The 25,935-nt window shown below is 45.2% G+C and overlaps 2 protein-coding genes across 2 annotated transcripts in view; one reads left to right on the forward strand and one right to left on the reverse strand.

Moving 5' to 3' along the window:
- CFAP99 (cilia and flagella associated protein 99) overlaps nt 1-5,156 on the reverse strand; it is a 30,509-nt gene extending 25,353 nt beyond the window's left edge. The window contains exons 1-3 of the mRNA XM_035138064.2: nt 5,060-5,156; nt 3,571-3,701; nt 1,205-1,349 (exon numbers count right to left, since the gene is read on the reverse strand). Of these exons, the coding sequence (XP_034993955.1) occupies nt 1,205-1,349; nt 3,571-3,684 (259 nt within the window). The 5' untranslated portion in view covers nt 3,685-3,701; nt 5,060-5,156. The remainder of the gene's footprint in view (nt 1-1,204; nt 1,350-3,570; nt 3,702-5,059) is intronic.
- A 1,946-nt stretch (nt 5,157-7,102) lies between these two features.
- MXD4 (MAX dimerization protein 4) lies at nt 7,103-25,400 on the forward strand. Its single transcript, XM_035138288.2, has 6 exons — nt 7,103-7,467; nt 7,887-7,974; nt 16,589-16,618; nt 18,764-18,878; nt 19,191-19,350; nt 24,469-25,400. The coding sequence occupies exons 1-6, from the start codon at nt 7,404-7,406 to the stop codon at nt 24,609-24,611; spliced, it is 600 nt and encodes a 199-aa protein (XP_034994179.1). The 5' UTR covers nt 7,103-7,403; the 3' UTR covers nt 24,612-25,400.
- Nucleotides 25,401-25,935: the final 535 nt, after the last annotated feature.

Raw genomic sequence — 25,935 nt, forward strand, 5'->3', positions numbered from 1 at the left:
CGCAAAGTCAGTGGTGGTGAACCTATGGCACTCATGCCAGAAAGGGCACTCAGAGCCCTCTCTGGAGGAGGAGGGCTCGCGTGCACGTCTAAAGCCTGCAGCCCTGGTTGGTGCTGTAGCAAGCAGGCAAGGGATGTTGCCATGCCCCCCCCACACTTCTAAAAGATCCCCGCCTCCACTCCTGCTTGCAAGCATGCAGGAGTGAGATCGGGCTGCTCCTCTCGACAGCGTTGCTGCTTGCACAAGAACAGGAGCTAGATCGGGGCTGCTCAGCTGGGGAGGTGCAGGCTCCGTCACACTTTCCATTGAGAGGTTCACGGCTGCACTCCCCTCAAGGGCCCCCACCTTCGCATCATATCCCCTGCAACCCCATGAATGAAGGCAACCAGGCTGAATAGTTGCTGGGGTTGGGGAAGGTGGAGGCAGCCTGGAAGCTGCATCTGAGAGTCCCTGCACCACCTGAAGGCAACCAGGCGCTCCACTCATGCTTCCATGGGAGCGGGAGCGGGCAGCTCAGCTGTATTTATTTTTCCCAATTTGAACTGTATTTATTATTCCCAATTTGAACTGTATTTATTTTTCCCAATTTGAACTGTATTTATTTTTCCCAATTTGAACTGTATTTATTTTTCCCAATTTGAACTGTATTTAACCCCCCCCCCCCGTGGTGATTTTCTTGAGTCTAAATGAGAGTACCCCTATGAGTTATACCATAAAATTATATATCAATGGAGAGATAACTTAATGAATAATGTAGTGCAATAACTTTTATGAAGGATTATTTATGACAACAGCAGTCATAAAGAAGAAACGTGAAACACAATGGGGGGAAAATAGATATACAGGTTAAATTGCCGCATTGGCACTTTGTGATAAATAAGTGGGTTTTGAGTTGCAGTTTCGGCACTTGGTCTCTAAAAGGTTCGCCATCACTGCTCTAAGTGAAGAAGCCTTTTTATTTTATATATTCAGGGCTCCAATAAGATAGTCATCGAGCAAGTGGCAAAGTTTTTGAATATGGTCATCCATATTAGTCTATTTATGAGATTATCTAATATATATGTACAGTACATGCATATATATGTGTGTGTGTGTGTGTGTGTGCCTGTTGACTGCAAATAAATGATAATGACAACCCCATGTAAATTTCCTATGTCATAATACCCAACACTAAATCATTATATTCTGATTAGATAATACCTACCAGCATAAAGATTATGATCAGACAACAGGCAATGTTTTCCATCTCTGGTATAAAATGCATTGACCACCACATCCAACAGAGGTTTATATTCTATACAGCCAGATAACGTTGCCATCAAAAAGGTTTCATCTGTTACACTGAAAGCCTGTAGAGATTAAATTGATTACAATTTGGGAAGCAAAGTCCAACGCATGGAACAAAACACCACAATTCTCTGCCCAATGATAACATGGATTGGCCATTAAGGAAGGAACTATACAAAGACTGTCATTGGCTTGAGTCACTTACTCCATAGAGCTATCAATCAAAGGTCTCTGACAAGATGAAGTCCACAAATAATTTGCTGGAAAAGGAAGCTCCTTGTTATGCACTGTGCTTGTGAGTTTCTCTGGATGAAGTCAGCCATGTGGTATGAGATTACTTTGAAAGAAAGGTTGGTCTAGTTCTTGCAGTGGACAAACATCATGTTATGTGTAGAGGAGAGTTTCCTGTATTCCACCTTGTGCTCTATGTTGCAGCTCTTTCTAAACCATTTTCTGTAAAAGTGGAACAACTGGCGGACCAATTCCTTTTGTCCCATAACAAAATCTACGGTGAGGTTCATCATGATGTGGTGCTCTCTGAAGTCAGTTGCTGTGTAATTTATTTCATACCTGTCAAAGTGAGATCTCCGCAAAGTGTTGTTGTCCCTCATCTCATAGTGCTAAGGCAAGAAACCACAGCTGGTACATTTTACTGTTACACACGCACAACAACACATAAAGGTAAAGGCACCCCTGACCATTAGGTCCAGTCGTGACCGACTCTGGGGTTGCAGTGCTCATCTCGCGTTATTGGCCGAGAGAGCCGGCGTACAGCTTCCAGGTCTTGTGGCCAGCATGACAAAGCCGCTTCTGGCGAACCAGAGCAGCACATGGAAACGCCGTTTACCTTCCCACTTTATCTACTTGCACTTTGACGTGCTTTTGAACTGCTAGGTTGGCAGGAGCTGGGACCGAGCAACGGGAATTCACCCCGTCACGGGGATTCGAACTGCCAACCTTCTGATCGGCAAGCCCTAAGCTCAGTAGTTTAACCCACAGCACCACCCGTGTCCCTATACAACAAAACATACATGTTCCCAAATGATACATGTATTTTGATCTTTAATCAAGAACTACAGCAAAATCTGAGCTTCCTAATAGGAATTATCAAGACAAGAAGTCAGGGTTTAAAGAAGTGGGCCGGGTCCTGACCTGTTGCAGCAAGATCTGCAGTGGTGGAAAATAACAATGTAAACATTCTGTGCTTGTGGCACAGAAGCCTCTGACAATGGATGGGTGAGCTAATGTGTTGCCATTGAACTCTCAAATTTTCCAGCTGCTAAAGGAACAAAGGTTTGTTTCACAACCAGTTTTGCAGTCCAGTCTCTTCTGTGGAGGGTAGGCTGTCAGTCTGGGATTAAGATCTCACATGTTCTAGGGAGGAAGCACTTCTGGAACATATTAAGGACCTGGAAGAGGATGAAGGGAGGCTAACAGGCAGAAAAGGGGGAACAGGGAAGAATAGGAGTAGGAGATTTATGGGGAAAGAGCAGATGAAAAAATGGAATTGGGATAAAAAACAGGACCATTATTCCTTTCACCCACTTGATGACAGTTGTGGAGAGAGATGATGTGGAGAGAGGGGACAAAATAGGATTGACTAATGCTCTGTCAAGGTGAATAGATGAGATTTCTGTGTAAACCTATTAGGCATTGGAAATGAATTTGGCAAATTCAGCTTCCAAAGGAGACTCACTTGATCCACACTTCCAAGATTAATGGGCAGGTGTGACGTGGGTCCACTTTGGAATCCACACTTCTCCTGGATTCCATGACAAGATCAACAAAGGGCTGAGGACTCTATTTTTAAGCATCTCCTCCCCCCCCCACTGCTCCTGCCTCCCCGCTTATCTTTCCATCATATAAAGTAGCAGAGACAAAGATAAGGGTGGTTGGCACACATCCCAAACCAAGTGGAGCTTCTAAGATAATCCCCACAGTCCAGCAACTGACACCTGGGCATCCATTAATGCATCACACTCAGGCTTGTTTATGTCAATATCCTTGAGCTATTCCTAAAATTAATTTCCTTCTTCTAAAGTACAGGCATGTGACCTTCTTACTAGTTTAAATGGAAATCCAACCTATAACAAATGCATTTATCTAGAGACTTAAAAATAACAAACTTCAAGTGTTTGCACTTAATATTTCAGAGGACTAGTCCTACTCCTCCCCCATTTTGATATCTGGTGACATTAAGATTAATTTTGCTTAGTTCTAAGAAAGGAAGAAAGCCAACTTAAAATGTGAAAACTGTGCAGGATGAAGTAGGATTCTGCATACCTGGAATGCTTTAGCAGCTGTTTCATCCAAGAAATGCCCAACACTCTCATTTTCAGGATTGAAACGATTAAGCTGCTGGACTACAATTTCAATGTGCTTCAGCTGGCTGGCCATCTTCACACGCAAGATTCCTGTAAATCATTAAATGTATATTTTGTCATCAGTTGCAGGTTAATCTAAGTATAAATACTATTTTTCATGAATACACTAGTGCTGCTACTCTTCCAAGTATATGCTGAGATTTATGCTGAGGGGATAGTACTTGAAAAGATAAGGGGGGAAAGTTTCAGAGTTGAATTCTAAATGCCAGGTTTCTTTACAATTACTATTAACATACATTTTGTGACATTTCATTATTTATTTCTTTTCAAAAATATGCATTTAATTCTTTAATGCCGCTTCGCTTATTTCGAAGTACGTACTCTTGAATTCACAACACAACCGTTAGAAACATAAAAATTCAAAAGCCCTAAACTATGGGCTCTCTGTTGTATCTAGCCCCTGCTCCCAGATTTCAGAGGGGGATGTATAATAGTTTCCTTGCCTGGGTGTCCTTGTGCATAGGACCACTGTATGGCTGGATACCACTGAAAAGGTTTACTGGGGCGTGGGAGGTCAGAATATGCCCGAAGTTCCAACTTAATATTTACACACTAAATATTAAGTTGAGACTCCACATTCATGATGCCAGGAATAAGACCTTGGGGTCATACTAGATAGCTCAATGAAGATGTTGACCCACTGTGAGGCGGCCATAAAAAAAATAAGGCAAATTCCACACTAGGAAGAAATGGGGGGGGGCAATTTCATAATGCCAATTATCCAAATCTGTGGGGTGACCTATTTGGAGTACTGTATACAGTTCTGGTCGCCTCACCTCAAGTAGAAGCTGGAAAAGTTTCAGAAAAAAAGGCCACCAAGGAGGAACAGTTGCAGCCATGCTTCTCAACAGGAGGGCAATTTGATTTTTAAGGGGGGCAATTCGAGCTAGTTTAGACCAAGCTTATGGCCTTTTAGGCTTCCTCCACGTGAATAGTTCACTTTTTGAATAATAAGAATTATATTGGGGAGGGGGGGAGTCATCAGGATTTTAGAGATGCTTAGGTGAGGCATGGCCAAAAAAAAGGTTTGGAACCACTTGGTTTAGAGGAAAAGCGATGAAGAGGCAAGATGACAGAAGTCCTCGGAGCCCACTCGTAGGGGTCAAGGTCCCCCTAAAATATTTGGGAAACTGCCCTCCCCCCAAAAAAGTTGATGGCCATTTAAATGGTGTTTGTGTGCTGCATCGTGTGATTCATTATGCGGGACAGAGCTTAGTTGCCCCCCCAAAAAAAAAATTAATTCAAATTGGCACCCTGAGCCCTGATAGAAGTTCATGGAGTAAAGCTTCTCTCCCGCCCGGGCTGCTTCCCTACGACGGGGGGCACCTGCGAGGCTGGGCTGGGTGGGCCAATGGCCTGACCCAGCAGCAGGTGAGTCCGGCACTCACCTGAACGACGACCCGAGAGATGGAGAGAGACGCCGCTTCTCTCACCTTCCGCAGAGAGAGAGAGTGTGTCGCTTTCCCCGTCCCGAGCGAGAGAAAATGGCCGCCCTTGGGGACGCCGCCTCGGTTGCATGGCAACCAATGGAAGCGGCCGGGCCTGCGAAGCCCGACGCCGCCCGGCCGCGGGATCTAGAAAGCCGGCTCCTTCCCGCTTCCATCCGAACTGGCGCCCTCTTACTCCGGGAGCTGCCGCGGAATAGAGGGTCCCGGGTCCCAGTTCACCCTCCGGCTCGGGAGTATAATACAACATGAGAATGGGGTGTGCGAGCGTGAGAGAAGAAGATCCGAGTAGCTCGAGGGACGGAGGGAGGGAGACGCCACGTGCTTTTCTTCCCGAAGGGAAACCGGGTCAGAGGCAGGAGTGGAGTACAATACTGTGAGAAAAGGAATGAGTTCAATTCTGAACATGGAAACAAATTCCCAGGGTTCAGAAGGTGCTCAGGTCTTTTTGCACTTCACTCTGCCTAGCGGAGCTTGAGGTTGTGGGGCTGTTGTTGTTGTTGTTAAAAGTGGATCACACAAGTCTGAAGCCTGCCCATCCTTGATTCATCTCACCCATTTCCCCCCAGTGCATTGACACTTGATTCTGCTGCAGGTGTAGATCCAGCCTTTACACCCCTGTAGCCACAATTGGACTACAATAGACCTGGCTTCCTTAATATATTTCAGGCCTTTGCCTGAATTTTCCCCATTTTGTTCTCTCAAAAAATAATATCTCTAGCTCTTTTATATCCAGCTGGTCTCTAGAAATAAACTTTTCTGCTGCCCTGAAGTGTCCTGTTGAGTGAATGTCAAAAGCACTGGAATAACTTAAGAGTGATGCAAGACACTTCTAAATTACATTTGATGGTTCAAAATATTCAATACTACAGTAATTAGATACTTTACTTATTAAACAAATCGGAATATTTGTGTTTATTTGGTGCATTGTCCTGTACCTTCTGCACTAGATCAACAAAATTGCTGGTTCCTGGCTTGTGTTGCTGCAATATAGATATAGAAAGGAGAATTCCTGGATTCCAAGATCCGAGTACAGTATACACAACCCCATTTAAAGTCACAAAATATGCCACAAAGTAAAATGTGGAAATATAGACTGTTACATGTTTAAAATACGCCATTCCAAGCAAGTCCCAAAACGTCCCTCTTCCTCCGGCATAGGGAAAAGATGTTTGGCTAGTTGAAAACTGGTTTCCTTACAAACTTTTCAAAAGTCAGGTTCATGTGCTTTGCCGTGCATGAGCCAGAAAGGCTGCAGAGGCAGTAAAAAATTCAGTTTAGTTGCAAAGTGGTGTGAATCCTTAGATTATTAGGAACTCAAGATTTGCTGGTGAGAGGCCTGTGGCTGAGCTGCAGCAACCAGCTCAGGCCTCTTCACACATTGTCATTTTCAGGTGAGGATGCTTCATGTTGTTTAACTTATATTTACTGTACTAACATGCGGGGGTTTTTTTGTATGTTAATATATTTTTTATTGTGTCCCTATATCAGTATGAAATTGTTTATTCTACGCTTTTAACCCCTTCCGTGCACCAATTAGACTAAAGCACGCTGCTTATCCCCCAGGCTTGCCCCCCACCCCCATCAGGGCGGCCACAGCCTCGACAGTTCCGCCCGCTCGTTTTCCTCACCGGGCCGCTAACTGCGCAAGCGCGCCCAGGGGCGCTCCCGGCGCCGCCCTCCTCCATCCCAAACTGAGGCGCCGCCTCCCGCGAGGCGTTCAACTTAAAACTTCATTTGCATGGGCTCCCCGTGCCCAATCACTCGCCGCCGCCTGTTTTGCATAGAGCCCGGCCGGCCACTCACAGAGCCCGGGGGCCGGGCTACCACGTGCTGTTGCTAAGCTTCGGCTTCTGAAGTTGTTGCTATAGTCGCCGGCCTATCAGGGGGCGAGGCTCTTGATCTGTCAACATTCTCTTCGCCGGAGGGAGGGAGGGCAGCTGGTTGGGTTGTGTGTGTGTGTTTTTCCCCCTTCCTTCCTTCCCCCCCCCCAACCACCTCGCCTCTGATTGGCTCCGCGATGTCTCAGGACCCTGTGGGTGACGCTATCGACTGGCCCAGGCAGCCGTCCGTCAGCTGGGAAAGTAATATGCCCAAACTGTGGGGGTTTGTAGACTTGGGCTCAGAGAGCAACACTTTGGAGGAGCCTCCCTGCGCGCGCTTGTGAGCTCCCGAGTCCGGAAAAAACCCCGAAACCATCGCTAATTGCTACGATTGCTGTTATTGTTTTTTCCCCTTCCTTGCTGCTTAAATTGCAAAAAAGCAAAACGAGGCAAAGCCTGTGAAAATGGAGTGGAATTCCCTGCTGATGCTCCTGGAAGCTGCGGAATACTTGGAAAGGCGAGACAGAGGTACCTACAGCAATATTCCCTGCAAAGTTGAGGTGCTCCTACCCCACCCCCACCCCAGGGCTGCGATGCACCCCGGATATATATATATAAAGTCACCTTGAGTGGGGGTGGGGGGATGGGTTTGTTTTGTTGCAAAAACGACTTAAAAGAAAAGGAAAAAGAAAAACCCACGAAATGAAGAAAAAAATCTCCCCACCGTTGGTCTGGGGGCGCTGCAGGTCCGCCTTTGCTCCCTCTCCGCCAACTCTCTCCCTTTGCAACTGCTTCCTCCCTTTGCAAGAAGTTGCTCGCGCGCTGCTTGCAACGTTTGCACGGGCGGCAACAGCAGCAATACGCGGCGCTGGCAGTTGCCGTCCCGGGTTGTCACGAGCTCAGCTTTTTGTGTGTGTGTGTGTCTTTTTGCCTCTTCCCCCAACCAGAAGCGGAGCACGGCTACGCCTCGGCGCTGCCTTTCGACAGCGGCTACGCCAGGAGGAAAAGCAAGGCCGGGAAGCCCCAGAGCAGCCGGTGAGTCCGGGGGGGCTACGATCCCCTAAAACCCAGGAGCCTTCCGGTTAAATGCAGCTCTTCCCTCGGCCTTATTATTGGAGGGCTACAGGTGTTTCAGCACTACAACTCCCATCATCCCTGGCCGCTGCTCCTGCTAGCTAAGGATGATGGGAGTTGTAGTCCACCCACACCTGATAGGACCCAGAGGCCGTGTTGATGCACTAGCACAAGGTATTGCAGCGGCTTCACCACCAGAACAGAAGCAGGAGGTCGCCATTTCCTTCTGCCCGCCCGCCCTTCCCCGACCCCCTTTTCTGGGCTGGGTTTATGTTTTGGTCTCTCCTGAAGAAGCTGCCACGCGTACAGCGGGGGTTCCTTTCTCCCAAGCGAGCCTCCCCTGGATGCTACCATAAGGTTACCAGATTTTTTTTCAATGAATCCGGGGACACTTTTCAACTTCAATGGATTTTTGTATGGGGACTGATTTGTAAATCCGGGGACTGTGCCCGGGAAACGGGGGGGTCGTCTGGCAACCTTGTGCTACCAACCCCCAAAACTGCCAACTTCAGTTTTCAAAAGCAGGTGCCTTGTGGGGGGGGGGGAATGAAACGCACAAAAGTCAAACCTGCTGAACTTGTTTTAAATTGCAAGAATAAGCAGTTCAGCAATCTTTGATTATCTTTCTCGAATACAAAAAGGTGTTTCAGCGGCGCACAGATCATTCTGAACAATCTTGGGAACTGCGGTGTTAGAACTTAAAAGTATCTTACGAGTTTCAGTTACAGGCGCATCAAAACTGCACTTTGTGCAACTTTTCCTTTGCAAAATTTGTCCCCTGTTCCTTGGGGGTCGAGTGCTGATGATACAGGTTGAATTAGTTGCCACCCCAACTGGTCTGTTTTGCAACATTGTTGATCGCGTGTAAGCTTGAGCTTTGAAAACCTACATTAAAAAGTAAAAGTAAAATACTATCAGGCAGTTACAGTATAACAAAAACTAATCTGTATAAAGCTGTGTCCCTCTGAGGTCTGCATCCTAATGACCATGCCAGCCCTGCTCCTACCACATGCCTCGCTTGTAAGCCTCTGCTTTTTTTTTTTTAATGCTTAACCTGGAAGTGATTTCCACTGGATTCAGTGGGACTTGCAGGTGAGATTCTACATGGTCTCTATAAAAAGTACAACTTAAAAGATGCACTAAGAGAGTAGCAAGGTGGCAGAACGCTGTAAGATTGTTTTTATTTTGTTTCCCATTGAAAGTAATGGAAAGTGAATTAATCCATTCCAGATGGGTCCATGGCGTCCGTAAACCGAGGTGTTCGTAAACCGAGGTTCCACTGTATAAGTAATGTGTTTGAAAGGGGAGTTTCATCTGGCATTTTATACTGGTTGTTGAAGAGAGCACTAGGGAGCCCTTGGAAGCAGGAGCTTGTGAAGCACAAACTACACACACACACACACACCTACCTTCAAACCCACCCCCCTTGCAGGCACTCCTGTCCGAATGACCAGAATGAGCTGCTTAGGATTGTTTCGCAGGCTCAGCAGATTTGTCTGGCTTGCCCCAACCAAAGTCCAGGACACCCTGTGTTTTAAAGAACGTGCCTGCTTCTTCCTTGACTTCCTAAGATACCCGTTCATTGTTCCTGTTGCCCTCCTTTGTTTATCCTTCTCTTTGTTCATGCAAAATATCATCTTGGAGAGAGAGAGAGAAAACTACCTACAAAGGAATCTGAAATAATCACAAGCGATTGCAATATCAGACAAGCTTCTCAGTCGCTTGTTACCCCCCCCCCCAGTGCAGCCAACAAAATGTTGCAGCATAACTGAAATCAGGAATGAGTCTAGTGACTTTGCAATGCATTTTTATTACTATAGCCAATTAGATACTTAAGGCACCACAATATATTTGTATTGCAACATTTAAAATGCACTTAAATGCAGGGCTCCTTCCAACTCATATGAGCCCTGTCGCATTAGATCACAGGCCTCTCTGGTCCAGATCCTGTTTTTCACATTAACTACCCAGATGACTCTGAGAAGCCTACAAGAAGAATATGAAAGCACTTGTTGTTGTTTAGTTGTCTTAGTCATGTTCGACTCTCCGTGACCCCATCAACCAGAGCATGCCTTGGAAACTCTCCCTTTCTTCTCAAAGCTTCTCCTTTTTTATGTCCATAGAGTTTTCTTGGCGAAATACTGGAGTGGATTGCCAGTTCCTTCGCCACATTTAGTCTAAACTCTCGGCTATGATCTCTGTCCGTCTTGGGTGGCCCTGCATGGTATAGCTCATAGCTTCTTAAAAGTTATTCTTAGCCCCTTCGCCACAACAAGGCAGTGATCCATCCCCTACTCTCCCCAGAATCAAAATTAAGTACCCGGTTTTCTTAACCTTGTCACAAACCATCTCTGGGTCCAGGGGTGCCAACTATAGGGGGCTCTGCGTACCTGGGGCACCCACAAATTTTTTGTTGCAGGTACCCACACCTTAGGGTCCCCGACTCATCTGGGTTCCCTGTCTGGGTTCAAAGCAGCAGATGAAGTTTTAGCCATAGGAAAGGAACATTGTGTTGGCTTTGTAGTTGGATCAACTCAAAAATCTGATGTGGACTTTGGTTATTGAAGTCCACCTCGTAGATGCGGGAAGACTTTAAAGGAAGACTCATACATTCTAGCAATACCTGCAGAAAAACCCTGGGAGCTAACTCTCGCCAGCCCCAGCCAGCATGGCAAATGGTCAGGGTTGGCAACAGTTATGTGAAGAAGTGTGCATGCACACGAAAGCTCATGCCAATGACAAACTTAGTTGGTCTCTAAGGTGCTACTGGAAGGATTTTTTTAATTTAGTCCAACAACAGTTCAGTCACCCTGATATGGACAGCCTTCCTCCGGTTGTTTCACTTTCAAGAAATAGTATGTACAGCCTGAAGAATTTCCAATTTCTTCTGTGCATAGCAGGGTCACCGTTTCAGATGGGGGAGGTGGGTGGAATTCTCGGCAAGCAGGGTTTTCAATATATTCAGAATTAAATACTCTGTTTTAAGAGCATCTGTTGCATTTTTGTGCTTCATAAAAACTGTAACGGTGTAATAATGTCAAGCGCATAGTCTATATGTTCCGTTTAGATCTGTAAAACGTTGCCCCAATGAACCTTCATAAATGGGGAAAGCCGCTTTGAGAGGGACTGAACAAAATGGGCGCACTTCTCCCTGCTTCAAATGAATCTTTCCAGCCCTTAATTAATCTGCATTGTTTGCAGGGGTGGGGAGAGAAATTTCCCCTAAAATTTCCTTATCCCAACAGGTGCATGCAAGAAATTGTGGCGTGGGGGCCAATATTATTCAGTTGGCAATACTGAAGAAGCATAAGCCCTACCTTTCGTTACCTAACACGAAACACTCGAGGCGGCTAACATCACAAGGAAATGCAGGGTCGAGAACCTCGCCTTTCATTTGCAATGCCAAGTTTGCAAAGTTTACACCATTTTGTAGAACTAGAAGATCAGGGTAGGAATAACCTCACCTTGTGAAATTTCTCCTGCGATCCCGCTGTGTACAAGCACCTGCAACCTAATAATCCTGACGAGGCAGAGCAACCATGGGATTGGCCAGGCAGAGAGATGGAAGCTATGTATGACAAACAATATGCCTGTTGTCTTTGCCCATGGAATTTTCTTGGCAGGGATACTGGAGTGGCTTGCCAGTTCCTTCCCCAGGTGGATCCACTATGACCTGTCCATCTTGGGTGGCCCTGCATGGCATAGCTCATAGCTTCTCTGAGTTATTCAAGCCCCTTCGCAACGACAAGGCATTGATCCATGAAGGGTGTGCTATGGTCCATAGGGTCACGAAGAGTGGGACACGACTAAACGACTAAACAACATGACAAACAAATCTGAATTAACCCACAGTAGGATGAGGGTTGCGAGTTAAGCAGCAAGTCATGGGCTGGGTATTCCAGTCCTGACCCATTGAAGAAATTGAGATGTCATTGGAGAGGCAAGGCAAGCTCATGGCGGTAGGCTGAGCATCTGCAGCATTTTTGTTCTCTGTTTTACACGATTTTGCTTTTCTGCCTTTCCAACTTGGGCAAACACAGTTCACACGTCCGGTGAAGCTGGCTTTAATTCAAAAAAAGCTTGCACCATATTAAATTTGGCACCACGGGACTGTTGTTTTTGCTGCAGCAACCTAACAAGGCTACCCCTCTGGAAAGCGCACAATAAGCTTTGCTTGTTGTATTTCTGCCAGCCATGGAGCTTTTAAAGATGCAAGAGCGCTGTCTGGCCCTCTGAACCCGCCCTCTGAGGCCCACTCCTCCCCAGCCCTGCTCTGCACCCTCCTTGAGTGTTCTCCCCTGACTGGGTTGCATCCTTGGACCTCTTCTCTGCCTGGGTAGTGCACAGAAACAGGTGTGTGGTCGTGTGTAGAAACAAGCCTACTCTGCAAAGGTAACCCGCAAACATTGCTCTGCTCTGCCCACTAATGGCATGGAAGGTTGCTGAGAAGGTTTCAGGTTGAAAAGGTTTCCCCTACCTTAGAGACGTGGGTGGCACTGTGGTCTAAACCACTGAGCCTCGGGCTTGCCGATCGGAAGGTTGGCAGTTCGAATCCCCGCGACGGGGTGAGCTCCTGTTGTTTGGTCCCAGCTCCTGCCCACCTAGCAGTTCAAAAGCACGTCAAAGTGCAAGTAGATAAATAGGAACCGCTACAGCGGGAAGGTAAACGGCATTTCCGTGCGCTGCTCTGGTTCGCCAGAAGCGGCTTAGTTATGCTGGCCACATGACCTGGAAGCTGTCTGCGGACAAACGCCAGCTCCCTCGGCCTATAGAGTGAGATGAGCGCGCAACCCCAGAGTTGTCCGTGACTGGCCAGGGGTACCTTTACCTTTACCTTAGAGAAAGGTAAGATCACAGGAAAACAAGCAAGGGAGAAAGGGGCAGATATTATTATTATTATTATTATTATTATTATTATTATTATTATTATTATTATTGAAAGATCACAACTGAATGCATTTTGGTGGGACTCATGCTCTGTCCCATAATACATTGATGTTCCGGACTATATAACTCAGGCATTTCTGCATTTTCCTACAAAATTAACAATGTTGACTCTCCGCCCTTGATAGCCAGCAGCCAGGGCCACCTCTAAGGCAAGGCTGGGTGGTGCAGGGCGCCGCCACATGGTGCCCACTGCAGCGGCGCTGCGCCCGCCAGACAGCCGCGGTGGGAAACGGGGCCGGGGGGGGGGGCCGCCGGAGCGATCTTCACGTCAGGGTGCCTCATATGCTTAAGACGGCCCTGCCGTCTTATAGCCTTATAAAGCCTTATAAAGTTGCACCGATAGAATAAGGCACCGGCTTGCTAACGGAGAGCATGAGGAGAGCTGTGTTTTTATATTGTAAATCGCTTTGTGATCTTTGGGTGAAGGGTGGTATCAACTTTTTATGCCATGATTTTTAAAATAAAATAAAAAACCACAAATCCTTATTGTGACTTGAGAGGTCTTTTATTTTTTGTTGATTTAGGTCTGCAATGATCTAAGTGTACAATAACCGTTGAGATTTTCAGATAGTGGCAGCCTTAGTTACTAGCAGATACTAATAATATGCCACTAGATTTTGTGACTGTCACGAACCTAGCTGCAGTAGTAAAGAACCTCCTGGCATCTGTTAACTGAGTTGGTGTGGAGGGGGGGAAGAAAGGATTAACGAAAGCATGGTGGACAGGTTAGACTAAGCTCTTGCAATGTCTGAGGAGAAGAGCTAAATGTTTTGACAGGGAGCATGGAAGAACTAAAAATGCGGGGCAGAGAAGGATGATGGCTGGAGAAAGCAGGATGGAGTAGGGACAAAATCCGGGACTTGAGCAAATAATTGTTTGGCAGACATGGCCAAAGAAAAGGTGAGATGGGGACTAGCTTACACATAGTTAGGGTTAGTGATTTTGTTGCTCGGCTCGTGTGCCTGTAAAAGTTTTACATAGTAGTCAACAGAAGCTGAGCCTGACCCAAATAATTTGCCTTTTAAATTTCTTAGCCACCTTTCTCAGAAACCACCCAAGGTCAAATTACAGGAAGATAAAATACTGAAAACATGCAGCGTTTAAAAACCACAAACAGTAAAAATGATGAATCCATATGATACTTAAAAGGACACTTCCCCGTCAAAGTTAACAAAATCAAAACCAGCAGAATATACAGTTAACCAAAACCAAATTAAAAAAATTAACGGTATTTAAAAACAAACCCAGTCACTTGCCATCAGACGCCTGGTGCTGAAGAGACACCTAGTGGGCTTTGCTGGGAGAGCATTCCACAGACTGGTGGAGGGGCCACAACCCAAAAGCCCCTGCCCCACTGTTGCCACTCCGTGAGAACTCTCTGAGGTGACAGGTGAAAATGGGGAGCTTTATTCCAGTGACTTTTGTGCCCAGCTGTTTTTAAAGGTGCAGGAGAAGGGCCACTAAAGAGTGTCCATTGTACAAGCAAGAAAAGTGTGGAATCCATGGACCACAAAGCAGTGGAGCTATATAGAGTTCCTTTATCCAAATTTGAGGACTCTCCCCTTGAAGAGATGCATATAGGACAAAAGTTTGCCAAGTGCAGCTTCTCACGTCTTTCAAGATGGCGGCGAGAAAAGCGCACACCTTGCGAAACTCTTGCTTCCGCAAACTTGGGAGCGCAGGAGTCCCATCAAGACTTAGCAACTCTCAGGAGACGGTGATGCCTAAGTTGTCAGTGAGGATGGGAAGTGACTTTCTCAAATTAATCTGAATGTACTAAATAGCGCAGGGCAAACCCTAGGCTTGGCCTCACCTAAAGTGGGCCAAGCAGCCTCCTCCTCCTGCATGGTGAACAAAACCAGGATGACGCACGCCAGCAGCAAAGTTGTCTTTATCTACCCAACTGTGCCCACAGCTTTGCCCTTTAGGCAGGTTACAAAAGCAGCCACTGGCTTCTGGTTGATGGAACAAGGGAGCTCAGGCATGACCTATGTGCAGAGAGAGTTGTTATACGTGCTGATTGTTGACCTCAGTTTTCAACTAAACCATTATCTCCTTATCCCTGTTCTTGGAAACTGTACGGACGTACCTAGAGCAACAGTAAGTTGTGTTAGATCCTTGTACCACAATCCTAGTGGATTAAATGGCTGAGGACAGAGGAATAGTTCTATAGGTTGTGCCTTCTGAATTTACCTCGGAGTGTTCTAAGGTCTGCAACTGCTGTTCTTGAGTTTTCCCTTCTTGTCCATTGGGGCTTCTCTGGATATTGAACAAAAGCAGGAAACCTTATGGCTCGAAAACCTTCTACACCTTCCTCTCAACTGGCCTTTTCCAGGCTGCAGTTCCCTTCCTCCGAGATCGTTTCCTTGGAAGGTAGAACACGCAGATGAACTTCTCCCAGTCCTTCTCTTTATCGCTCTTCATCTGTCTGGTTTTGGAACTGTGAAATGATGGGCCTTCCCACCACAACAGGGCAAATGTTCCCTTGATAACTATTGCAATGACATAGGCTGCGTCTTGTGCCTCTTGTCCAAAGTAAGATCTGCTGCATAACAGGCTCACATGCCAGATGTTAAATAAAAAAATTCCTTTAGTAGCACCTTAAAGACCAACTAAGTTTTTATTTTGGTATGAGCTTTTGTGTGCATGCACACTTCGTCAGATACACTGAAACAGAATCCACCAAACCCTTATGTATATTCAGAGGGTGGGGGGTGGGGGTGATGGGAATGGGTGATGGGCTGATGGGAGTGGTAAACCTGTAGATGGCTGTTAACGACTGCTGATGACTGCAATTGGTCCAGGGGGGGGGGAGCAAGGGCTGAGGCGCTAAAGAAAGCTTGATAAGAGATAAGATGAGATAAGAATCCAATGTCTTTATTCATCCCAGGTGGCTCCATGGTTTTAAGCTTGGTAATGAGTTCCAATTCAGAAACTTCTCTTTCCAGTCTGTTCCTGAAATTTTTCTGTAATAAAACAGCTACTTTGAGATCTTGTATAGAATGTCCTGGGAGATTGAAGTGTTCTCCTACTGGTTTCTCTGTCTTGTGGTTCCTGGTGTCAGATTTATGTCCATTTATGCCAGATGTTAGTTCATCTGTTCCCAAAGGACCGTGAGAGAGTTCTTCTGCTGATCATACGGCTAAAGCGTACTGCAATTGGGCATTTATTGTAGACAACATGGTGCCCTGCAAATGCTGCTGGAAAGCAACTTCCATCAGCTCTAACATTGGACATTCTGGCTGGGGCCGATAGGCAGATGTGGTCCAACAACATCTGGGGGCCCCATTGTTCCTGCAATAGCTAACTGCCATAAGCAATAGTGCTATTTAAGAGACATGTGGCCTGCAGACTTTAGTCCTACAAAAAAAAGCTTCCTTTTTGGACTATTTTTTATGTGCGGAGGGGTTATTTAATTTTGTGAAGTGTGAAATATCAAAATCCCAACCAGATGCAAGGTTGAGCCTTGGGGGAGAAAATAAGATGTGCTAATATCAAAATAGGTCCCTAATTTTTTGTTAATGGATTTCTGACAGGATCTGATTGAAAGTCCATTGTTTCATTTGAATTTCGGGTTATTAGCAAGTAATACTCTATAATATATTATACTTTCTGTTGTTTTTTATAGGTCTTCACATAATGAACTAGAAAAGCATAGGTAAGTAGCACGAATCAAACAGAACCAGTACGGACACTATTATTCTGCCGTGGCACAATCCTACAAGAGAAACATTTTCAGATTGGAAATCGCAGGGAATTATATCTGTTAAACCTGTGTTTATTTTATGAAAGTGTTTGCTGTCCAATTTCAACCCCTCATTTTCAGAAACAGGCATCTAAACGTCGAATTATACTGTGTGAATAATGCTGTTTAAACTTAATATTTTAATGTCATTGAAACCTCTCTGAATCTGTCTACTGTAGCTCTTAAGGGGCACGTTCCTGGCTAATAATTGGCAGCTCCGTTGCTTGCTGGAGCATCAGAAACAAATGGCACCTTTCCACAGGCACTAGAAAAGTAAGGCAGTGCCTGGCAACTACAGAGAGCCGAGATAGGCGTTACACATGGTTTCTCGCCTCTGATAGCAGAATCTCCTGAAGGGTGCCTATAGAAGAGCCAAAAAGGTTGAGCAGTTAACAGGGTAGGCAGACAGGGCATTTGCAATGTGTTTTTCCAGCAAGGAAGCTGGAGAAATAGGGCTGGGGTGAGGAGAAAGGGAGAGAATCAGTGCAACAAATTGCCTCCCCGTATTGGTGCTGGACTCCTGGTTGTAGGGGCACACAAAGTAGAGAATGGAATTTCGCTCCAACAACTTGATTTTCCCCTGCAACTTAGTGCTAAGCGCCCATGGCCACACACAGAAACACACGGGTCCTGGATTAAATAAACTGACCTGCTGTTCACTGGAACTCAAATAAAAAGGCACCAGTAGGCTGGTGCTTGTGTGCTGGCTGTCTCTCTCACACTCATTCACAACAACTCCCACACTTGCTGTTTCAGCAGGCAGGGCAAAGGCAACAGCAGACAGTACACAGAAGGCATGCTCAGAACAAGCGCAAAGCCTGCTGCAGCCTGGATCTCAAAGCCTGCTGCTGTCAGTCTGTGGCTCAGTGCAGCAACATCCAAATGCATGGCCCTCTAATTGGAATACCATGGCCCCTACCCTGTTCCCTACGTCCAGTGTGTGGCTATCTTATACGCTAATCCTTGCACCCTGATGGGCTTGGAATGCAAACCTGGAAGATCGTAGGGTCCAGATGCCCTAGAAAAACACTAGTTTTGAAAAGCAAAACATCTGCCTGGAGATGGGTGGAAAGGAGCAGGCCATAACACTGTTCTGTGATTGATTGATTGATTGATTGATTGACTGACAGATATAGGAGTTTCTAGGTGGAAATTGAAGGGGCGTATGACCCAGGTGGCGCTGTGGGCTAAACCACTGAGCCTAGGGCTTGCTGATCAGAAGGTCGGCGGTTCGAATCCCTGTGACGGGGTGAGCTCCTGTTGCTCGGTCCCAGCTCCTGCCAACCTAGCAGTTCGAAAGCACGTCAAAGTGCAAGTAGATAAATAGGAACCGCTACAGCGGGAAGGTAAACGGTGTTTCCATGTGCTGCTCTGGTTTGCCAGAAGCGGCTTTGTCGTGCTGGCCACATGACCTGGAAGCTATACGCCGGCTCCCTCGGCCAATAATGCGAGATGAGCGCGCAACCCCAGAGTCGGTCACGACTGGACCTAATGGTCAGGGGTCCCTTTACCTTTACCCTTTATGAAGGGCAGGAGAGAGTGGCTTTGAGATTTTGGGTAAATGCATAGTGATTTGCCCCTGCGCTCTGCCCTAGCAACCCTAATACGGTAAGTCTTCACTGATACCAATCAATTTCTGAGCAGTCTGGGAGTTTTCACAGGTTCTTATTATAACTGTCAATGTGTCATTTAACCTTTAGTCTAGGGAAGATTCCAACCCTGGAACAAGCCCTTGTTGCATTTTCTCCTCTGCCTCTCAACCTTCTGTGTCCTTGTACTGTGTTGAGTCTTTTACACAGTGCCAGCTGCCCTGGAAATCAAAGCAGGATATAAATGTGTTAAAGACTGTGACGATTTGGGGGGAACAATGATGAGATAAAAGTGGGTTTGATGCTTTGAACTTTGCTCAGATCTTTACAAGGGTTGTCATTTTAGCGCTGGGATGAATGTCCTTTTTGCTCGTTGAAAGGTAGCACTGTGCAGAAATCCTGAAAGCGGAGTAAATTTATATGCCGTCTATTGCACTCGAGTAAGCTAAATGTTTCTTTAAAATTTCAGGCGAGCTAAACTACGACTATATTTAGAAGAGTTAAAACAACTTGTCCCTTTGGGAGCAGATAGTACTAGACACACCACACTCAGTCTGCTGAAAAGAGCCAAGATGCATATTAAGGTAAAAAGAGAGATAATTACCTTTTATTTTGTTTTACTTAAACAACAAAAGTTGTTAGAATTACCTTTTTTAGTGAGAGGGCGGGATTGCAGATTTCCTAATTTAAAAGGTGCTGCTCTTACTTAATGGTATAATTTTTTCAGTCTTCTGTGCTGATGTGGCAGGTTAAAATCCAAATAATTTAGTACATGGAGAACTCCACTTTTTAAACAGTTTTTTAATTATTATTTAAATGAGAGCACTGGATCATCAGTGCAACCAGAATACTGTTTTTACTGTTAAATTACTGTTAAAATTATTCTAAATCCTTAGAAATTGGAAGAACAAGACCGGAAAGCTCTAAATATTAAAGAACAGTTACAGCGAGAACATCGATACCTCAAGCGTAGATTGGAACAGCTCTCCATGCAGGGCCTGGAACGAATTCGCACAGACAGCCTGGGATCAACAATATCTACAGATTCTGAGCAAGGTAGGTGAGGCCTGGAAATCGCCATGGGTCTGTTAACTAAACTTAGGCTGTATATTTCTCTAAGGTATGTACTGGGCATCCCAAAACAAGTATGTATATTAGAATGTCCAGCGCCAGACGTAGAGACAATTCAAAGCATAACGGTCAATTCATTAAAAAACAATAAATCGGGAATGCTGTGGATGCAGCATAATCTTGATTTCAGTAAGGCTTTTGACAGAAGTATCCTATTATATTCTTGCAGAGAAGCTGGTCATTGGTATGAGCTTTCGTGTGCATGCACACTTCTTCAGATTTCTGGAAGGAATTTTTTATTTTGTAGCTGGTTGATTGATTGACTTGAACCCACAGTTACTGGTTTCTCGTGACAAGTGGGGTGCCGCAGGGTTCTGTCCTGGGTCTGTTGTTGTAAAGCGACTTTATAAACGACTTGGATGAAGGAATTGAGGGGATGCTTATCAAAAAGGGACCCAGGTGGCGCTGTGGGTTAAACTACAGAGTCTAGGGCTTGCTGATCAGAAGGTCGGCGGTTCGAATCCCTGCAACGGGGTGAGCTCCCGTTGTTCGGTCCCAGCTCCTGCCAACCTAGCTGTGCAAGTAGATAAATAGGTACCGCTCCGGCGGGAAGGTAAACGGCGTTTCCTTGCGCTGCTCTGGTTCGCCAGAAGCAGCTTAGTCATGCTGGCCACATGACCCGGAAGCTGTCTGCGGACAAACGCCGCCTCCCTTGGCCTATAGAGCGAGATGAGCGCCGCAACCCCAGAGTCGGACACGACTGGACCTGATGGTCAGGGGCCCCTTTACCTTTACCTTATCAAATTCACAGATGACACCAAACTGGGAGGGGTAGCTAATTGGGATTCAAGATTACCATCGCGGATTCTATTACTGGGCCCAAACTTAACAAAATGAATTTCAGTAGGGACAGATGACGGCAGCTTGTGCACTTAGGCAGGAAGAACCAGCGGCCAAATATAAGATGGAAGACACCTGCATTGCCAGTGGTATACGTGAAAAGGATCTAGGGGTCAGAAAGAAGACACAGTACTATAGCCATATTCAGATATATAAACGGCTGTCACACGGAGAATGGAGCAAGCTTGTTTTCTCCTGCTCTGGAGGCTAGGGCTTGAACTTAACAAGAAGAGATTCCAACTATTTTATTTTTATAAACACATAGCCGTTCCAAATTTTTCCTTCTTGGTTACCACAAGTTATCGCTGTGTTCTGCAGCCTGGAGTTAGCACTTCAGGGGATCAATACCAAGCAAAGTCAGTTCTGGTGGTGCTGGGACAAATGCTTCTAATGACAATAATTGTTAGATTATCTGGATTATACAGCTACCTTTTTTTAAGACCACCCAGTGTTCCAGCACATCTTTAGAACAAATGCCTTCAGTTAATGACCTGACTTCATTCTCACTTGCACCATTAACCTTGACTTGGAAATGCCAACACTTGCAAAGAAGAGAATTGCTCTTTAGACGTTTTCTTATACTGCTGTTAAATTTGATTGGATGTTGCGAAACAACAGCATACGCCAAATACAAAAAACTGTGGCTTTAGTCTTGTCACGGTGGGCGGATTGGGCTACTTCAGAGTAACGACTCTACACAGCTCTGCATTTTATCTTTTATTGGTGCTGAGTATTTACAGTGCTGATGGCAGTGCTATTTACAAAGACACATCTGTTCAGCTTGAATCAGAACCTCCCAGTGGCTTTTGGCGCGTCTTGCGCCAGCATAACAACTTGGGGAGACCCATCCTCTTCCCCCGACGCTTTCTGCGAAGTTCCGGAGTTGGGGGGACTGGTCTGCCCCCCTTCCTTCCCCCTTCCTGTCCCACCTGGGACGATGGCTCTTCTACCCTGCCAGAGCCTTGTACACCACTTCCTGTTTCCCCACTTGAGCTGGAGCTTTCCCTCTTTTCAGCCTCGCTCGGGGCTGGGCTGGAACTCAGGAGGGGAGGGGCTTCGCGATATCCCTTGTCCCTCACAAGTCTCATCTTCTAAATTCTCATTTTTTGGAACTCTCCCCTCTTGCTAGTCTATGGTTGTAGCCTTCGTTTCCTTGCTTACTGTTCCAGACTGGGGTGGCTCGGTTGGTCGAGCCTGAGACTCTTAATCTTAGGGTTGTGGGTTCAAGCCCCACATTGGGCCAAAGATTCCTGCATTGCAGGCAGTTGGACCCTCGTCGTCCCTTACGACTCTATGATATTTACACTTGCAGTTTCCTATAAAATGTATTTAGAGGTTTTTGAGTGCTGGGTAATGAATTCCCTGGCAAGAGGGAGCAGTTGGTAGTGAGATGCCATATGGATTTTGCGTGAGAAATTAGTGGTGGCTTCTCAATTTCTGCACCCAACTGACAGCACTGGGAGTTTTGTGTAGATTTGTAGTTGCGTCGTAGAAGGTTCAAGCGTGGGGGGGGGAGTAGTAATGACACACACAGCTGAAGTCTGATAATAACTTGGTAGAATTTTCAGCCGTCTTGTTTTCCCTTAGCAACTTTTTTGCTGAATGCAAGAGAAAGAGAAGAGCTCTGGCCATACAGAAATAGAAGGTGATAAATCCCAGTGAGGAGATAAGAGGGGGTTTGGATCAGTTTTGGGGAGTCAGAGCTTTGAGAGGGACTTTGAATGAACGATTTCGGAAAGTCCTGCTGTATAGTTTGCGATCATTGTATTAACTGGCTTATAAGTGGAACTGGTCAAAACCCAAAAACAAATATTTAAGGGTGTAAGATGAAAACAATGTGGCTTCAAAAAAAAAATGCCAGTAAACTGCCAGTCACTTTGTCTTTTATATTTTGCTTGGGCCAGTCAGCAATTTGGTGTAGGATGTTAGTCATGACGAAAGTAAATACGTGGGAGGATGTATGCAACAGATGAAATATACAGTGCTTAAATTTGGATCCTGGGTTCTAACATAACATGTCAAGTTGCTTTGTAATTACGAACAAAGCTTTTTCAGCCCCAAATAGTCACAAACCGAGACCTGAATCCCAGCTGGCAGTAAGCAGGATCCTTGATAGCATGGTAGGATTTACCAACCACTTCTTCTTCTCCTCCATATTTGGCAAATTTATGTATACAGTGGTACCTTGGTTCTCAAAATTAATTCGTTCCGGAAATCCATTCCAAAACCAAAGTGTTCCAAAACCAAGGCGCGCTTTCCCATAGAAAGTAATGCAAAACGGATTAATCCATTCCATACCTTTAAAAACAACCCCTAAAACAGCAATTTAACATGAAATTTACGCTCTAACGAAACCATCTATATATAAAAATATATTTATAAATGTTAAAAGGGCATGTGGGTGGGTATCCACTTTTCTCCAAAACCGCTTGACCGATTGCGTTCAAATTTTGACACACCGTCCCATGCTACTGTGAGAGGAAGCATATACTGTTTCCAAAGACAGATGTCACACCTGGGCCATGTAAAACCCCAAAAACCACGTGTTCCAGAACTCACAACTCGCCCTAAAGTGCATGCTCGGGGAAAGAACAGAAGCAGCATCTCCATTAGCTGCAGACAATCGGTGACATCACAAAATTCCACAACAACCAACTGAAAAAAGGCCTTTTGCAGCAACAAGGCCCAGCATTGCCCAGCAGACTGAATAGGCTGCAGCATTGCCCAGCCGAGAGAACTGACTAGGCCGCAGGCAACAACAAACTAAATATGGGCCTTTTACAGGGCTGTGCCTTTGGGTAGGATAAATGTGTCGGGGTGGGGTGGGGGGATTTCACATAACATGCGTGGGTAGGGGAGTCTGGGTTGGGACAGGGCAAAATTTTACAGAACACGCGTATTGGGGGGAATGATTGTATGCAAAATGAAGGGGGACTCTGAAGGTGAGGGGACTCTGAAGGGAGACTCTTAAGGTCAATTTAACAGAAAAGGGTCCATTTAACACAAAAAGCCACAGCAATGCATGGCAGGGCCAGCTAGTTGAACTATAAAATGAAAGCAATAATCAGTGTACTGTACTATAAAATAAATAAGACAGTATTGTAGATTATCAAAATTAAAATTTAAAAAAATTCTTGCCTGAACTGATGATAGTCATTGCTTTTATCCATTTCTGCACTCACACAATCAATCAGTAGCTGAACTGGGTTCCACACAATCACAAAAACAAATTAACCGAAAAAGCCTCAAAAACAAAAATGCAAAATAAATAGCAAAAACAAAACGCCAAATACAATTCTTGAACTTAATCCGTTCCGGAAGTCCGTTTGACTTCCAAAATGTTCGAAAACCAAGGCAGAGCTTCTGACTGGTGCAGGAACCCTGGAAACAATAGCCAACAGCCGCATCGGACATTCAGCTTCCAGAAAAACGTTCGAAAACTGGAACATTTACTTCTGGGTTTTCAACGTTTGAGAACCAAGGTACCACTATTTTTATTACACCTTTTCAGATAACCTGTTAAATTTTTTTTAAAAAAAACAACACTTAGTTTTTTACTTCTGAATTTATTGCCTTGGCTTCCTATATAAGCTTTGGTGTGCGTTTTTTGTTTTGTTTCTTTTAAAAAGAAGTGCTTAGACTAATGTAATTTGAGTATCTGAATCGAGACATGAACTCTTGCACAGGAAAGAGATGTGGTATGTGGTTGTGGCTAAGAGACTGAGCTTTGGGTTGGCAAGCCCCTGGTTTGAATCTCGCTCCTCCTGTGAACTTGGAGAAAGGTTCCTTAGACAAGCCCTTTTCTCACTGCCCCTGCAAATGTGAAGACACATTTACATCATAGGAATAAGTTGCCAATATTGCTACAGTGGTACCTTGGTTCTTGAACTTAATCCATTCCGGGAGTCCATTCGACTCCCGAAACCGTTCGAAAATGAAGGTGCAGCTTCCGATTGGCTGTGGGAGCTTCCTGCACTCAAGCAGAAGACGTTCGGCTTCTGAAAAACGTTCACAAACCCGAACACACACTTCCGGGTTTGTGGCATTCGGGAGCCAATTTGTTCGACAACTTAGCCGTTCGGGAACCAAGGTTACCACTGCATAGGAAGCCCTTTGAATGCTCTAAAGCACTGTATAAACATATGGTTCGGTTCTGCTTGTCACAGTTCTGAAACTTCCATCTTCTCTCCCATTTCAATTTAGAAGTAGATATCGAAGGAATGGAATTCCCACCAGCTGAAATGGACAGTAGCAGAAGTCCCAGCGATGCGGAAGACAGTTTGCAAGGGAGCTCGAGCGACAGCGGCTACGCACATTCGCACAGACTCAATGCCAGGCTTCTGTAGCGTCGAAGGGCACCGCTCAACTCAGGACGTTCTGACTAAAGCACTTACACAAAATATGCCGGACTGCCATTCTTCCAGAAAGCCTCAGACCACAAGCATCTGAAAGGAGGTTCCGTGCCCAGGGTTCGCCGAACTACGATTGGTATATTCAATAAATTGCAAATCATGTTTTTTTTTTTCTACAAAATGTGATTAGATGCAGTTGTGGCTTAAAGTCCTTTATTGTAGCCATTGTACACACTGTTAGTTCTGGGGTGTGTGTGTGTGTGTGCTTTTTAAAAATAATTTTTAAAGGGGATTTCCCCCCAAATGTTAAAATACAAAGTGGGCATAGCAAGTAACTACACGTGCAGATGGAGATTTTCTGTTGGCCGCTCAAAAATGGGGTTGTCTCTAGCAATAGGAACTTCTGTAGCCCAAACAGCATGTTAAAGGCTCGTCCCCAGTTCTGCTTGCCACTACAGTCTTTCTCAGGAAAACCTGCTTTTTTACCGCTGAATCAGATTGGGATTTCCCTGAATTAAAAGTGGGTTTTCCAGGGGAAAGTGGCATGACAAAGGCAAAACTGCTCGAACCATTTCTATGCATAAATAGGTCAAATGGAAGCATGGACTTAACCCTAAATCTCTCTCTGCTCATGGTTTTCTTGGGATCACCCCCAAGTTATTTGGATTCTCACTGTTGCGGACCAAGGATTGAAAGGTTAGGGGGTAGGATAATACTTTTTAAAAGTACATTATCATTTTACAAAAAAAAACAACCAACTTCTTTGGTTAACAAATATTCCTATAGGAGAAGTTATTTTGATATTTTTGAGACACACACACACACACAAAATGTATATGCTCTTGATTTATCATCAAGCGTACTGTTCGTCTTCAAAAGATGGGGGAAAACTTATTCCAATCAGGACTTAATGTGCAATGACCCTAGCTTTCTATGTTTTTATAGTGACCAACTCCGGGGAAAAATAAATCGTGTTTGCTTGCACATGTAAAAAAAAAACACTCTGCTAACTTTTGAGGGTCAGGATTATTGTGCACAAAGATTAGTTGCCTCTCATTTGGTGATTTTTTTTTTAGCAATGGTTGTTTATTGTATTCATGTTTTTACTCTCCACAAAATGCTTTGACTGCGTATCGTTATGTAGCACTCAGCCCTCAGGATTTTCATTTTTTGCATTTGCATTTATTCTTCCCGCCTTCTCAGACCGTGATTCTGACAATTGTGCCACATCCAAACTAGTGAATGTCAATTCAGCAGAGGAGGCCCATGTCCGCAGGTGATACATATCCTATATATTATGATGCTTATCTAGTTCCCG

The sequence above is a fragment of the Zootoca vivipara genome, chromosome 5 (assembly GCF_963506605.1).
Source record: "Zootoca vivipara chromosome 5, rZooViv1.1, whole genome shotgun sequence".
In the NCBI taxonomy this organism is placed as follows: domain Eukaryota; kingdom Metazoa; phylum Chordata; class Lepidosauria; order Squamata; family Lacertidae; genus Zootoca; species Zootoca vivipara.

Coding starts and splice junctions, on each gene's coding strand:
- MXD4 (XM_035138288.2), top strand. CDS start 7,404: ATGGAGTGGAATTCCCTGCTGATGCTCCTGGAAGCTGCGGAATACTTG. Junction 16,619..18,763: donor AATGAACTAGAAAAGCATAG/GTAAGTAGCACG, acceptor TTAAAATTTCAG/GCGAGCTAAACTACGACTAT. Junction 19,351..24,468: donor ATCTACAGATTCTGAGCAAG/GTAGGTGAGGCC, acceptor ATTTCAATTTAG/AAGTAGATATCGAAGGAATG.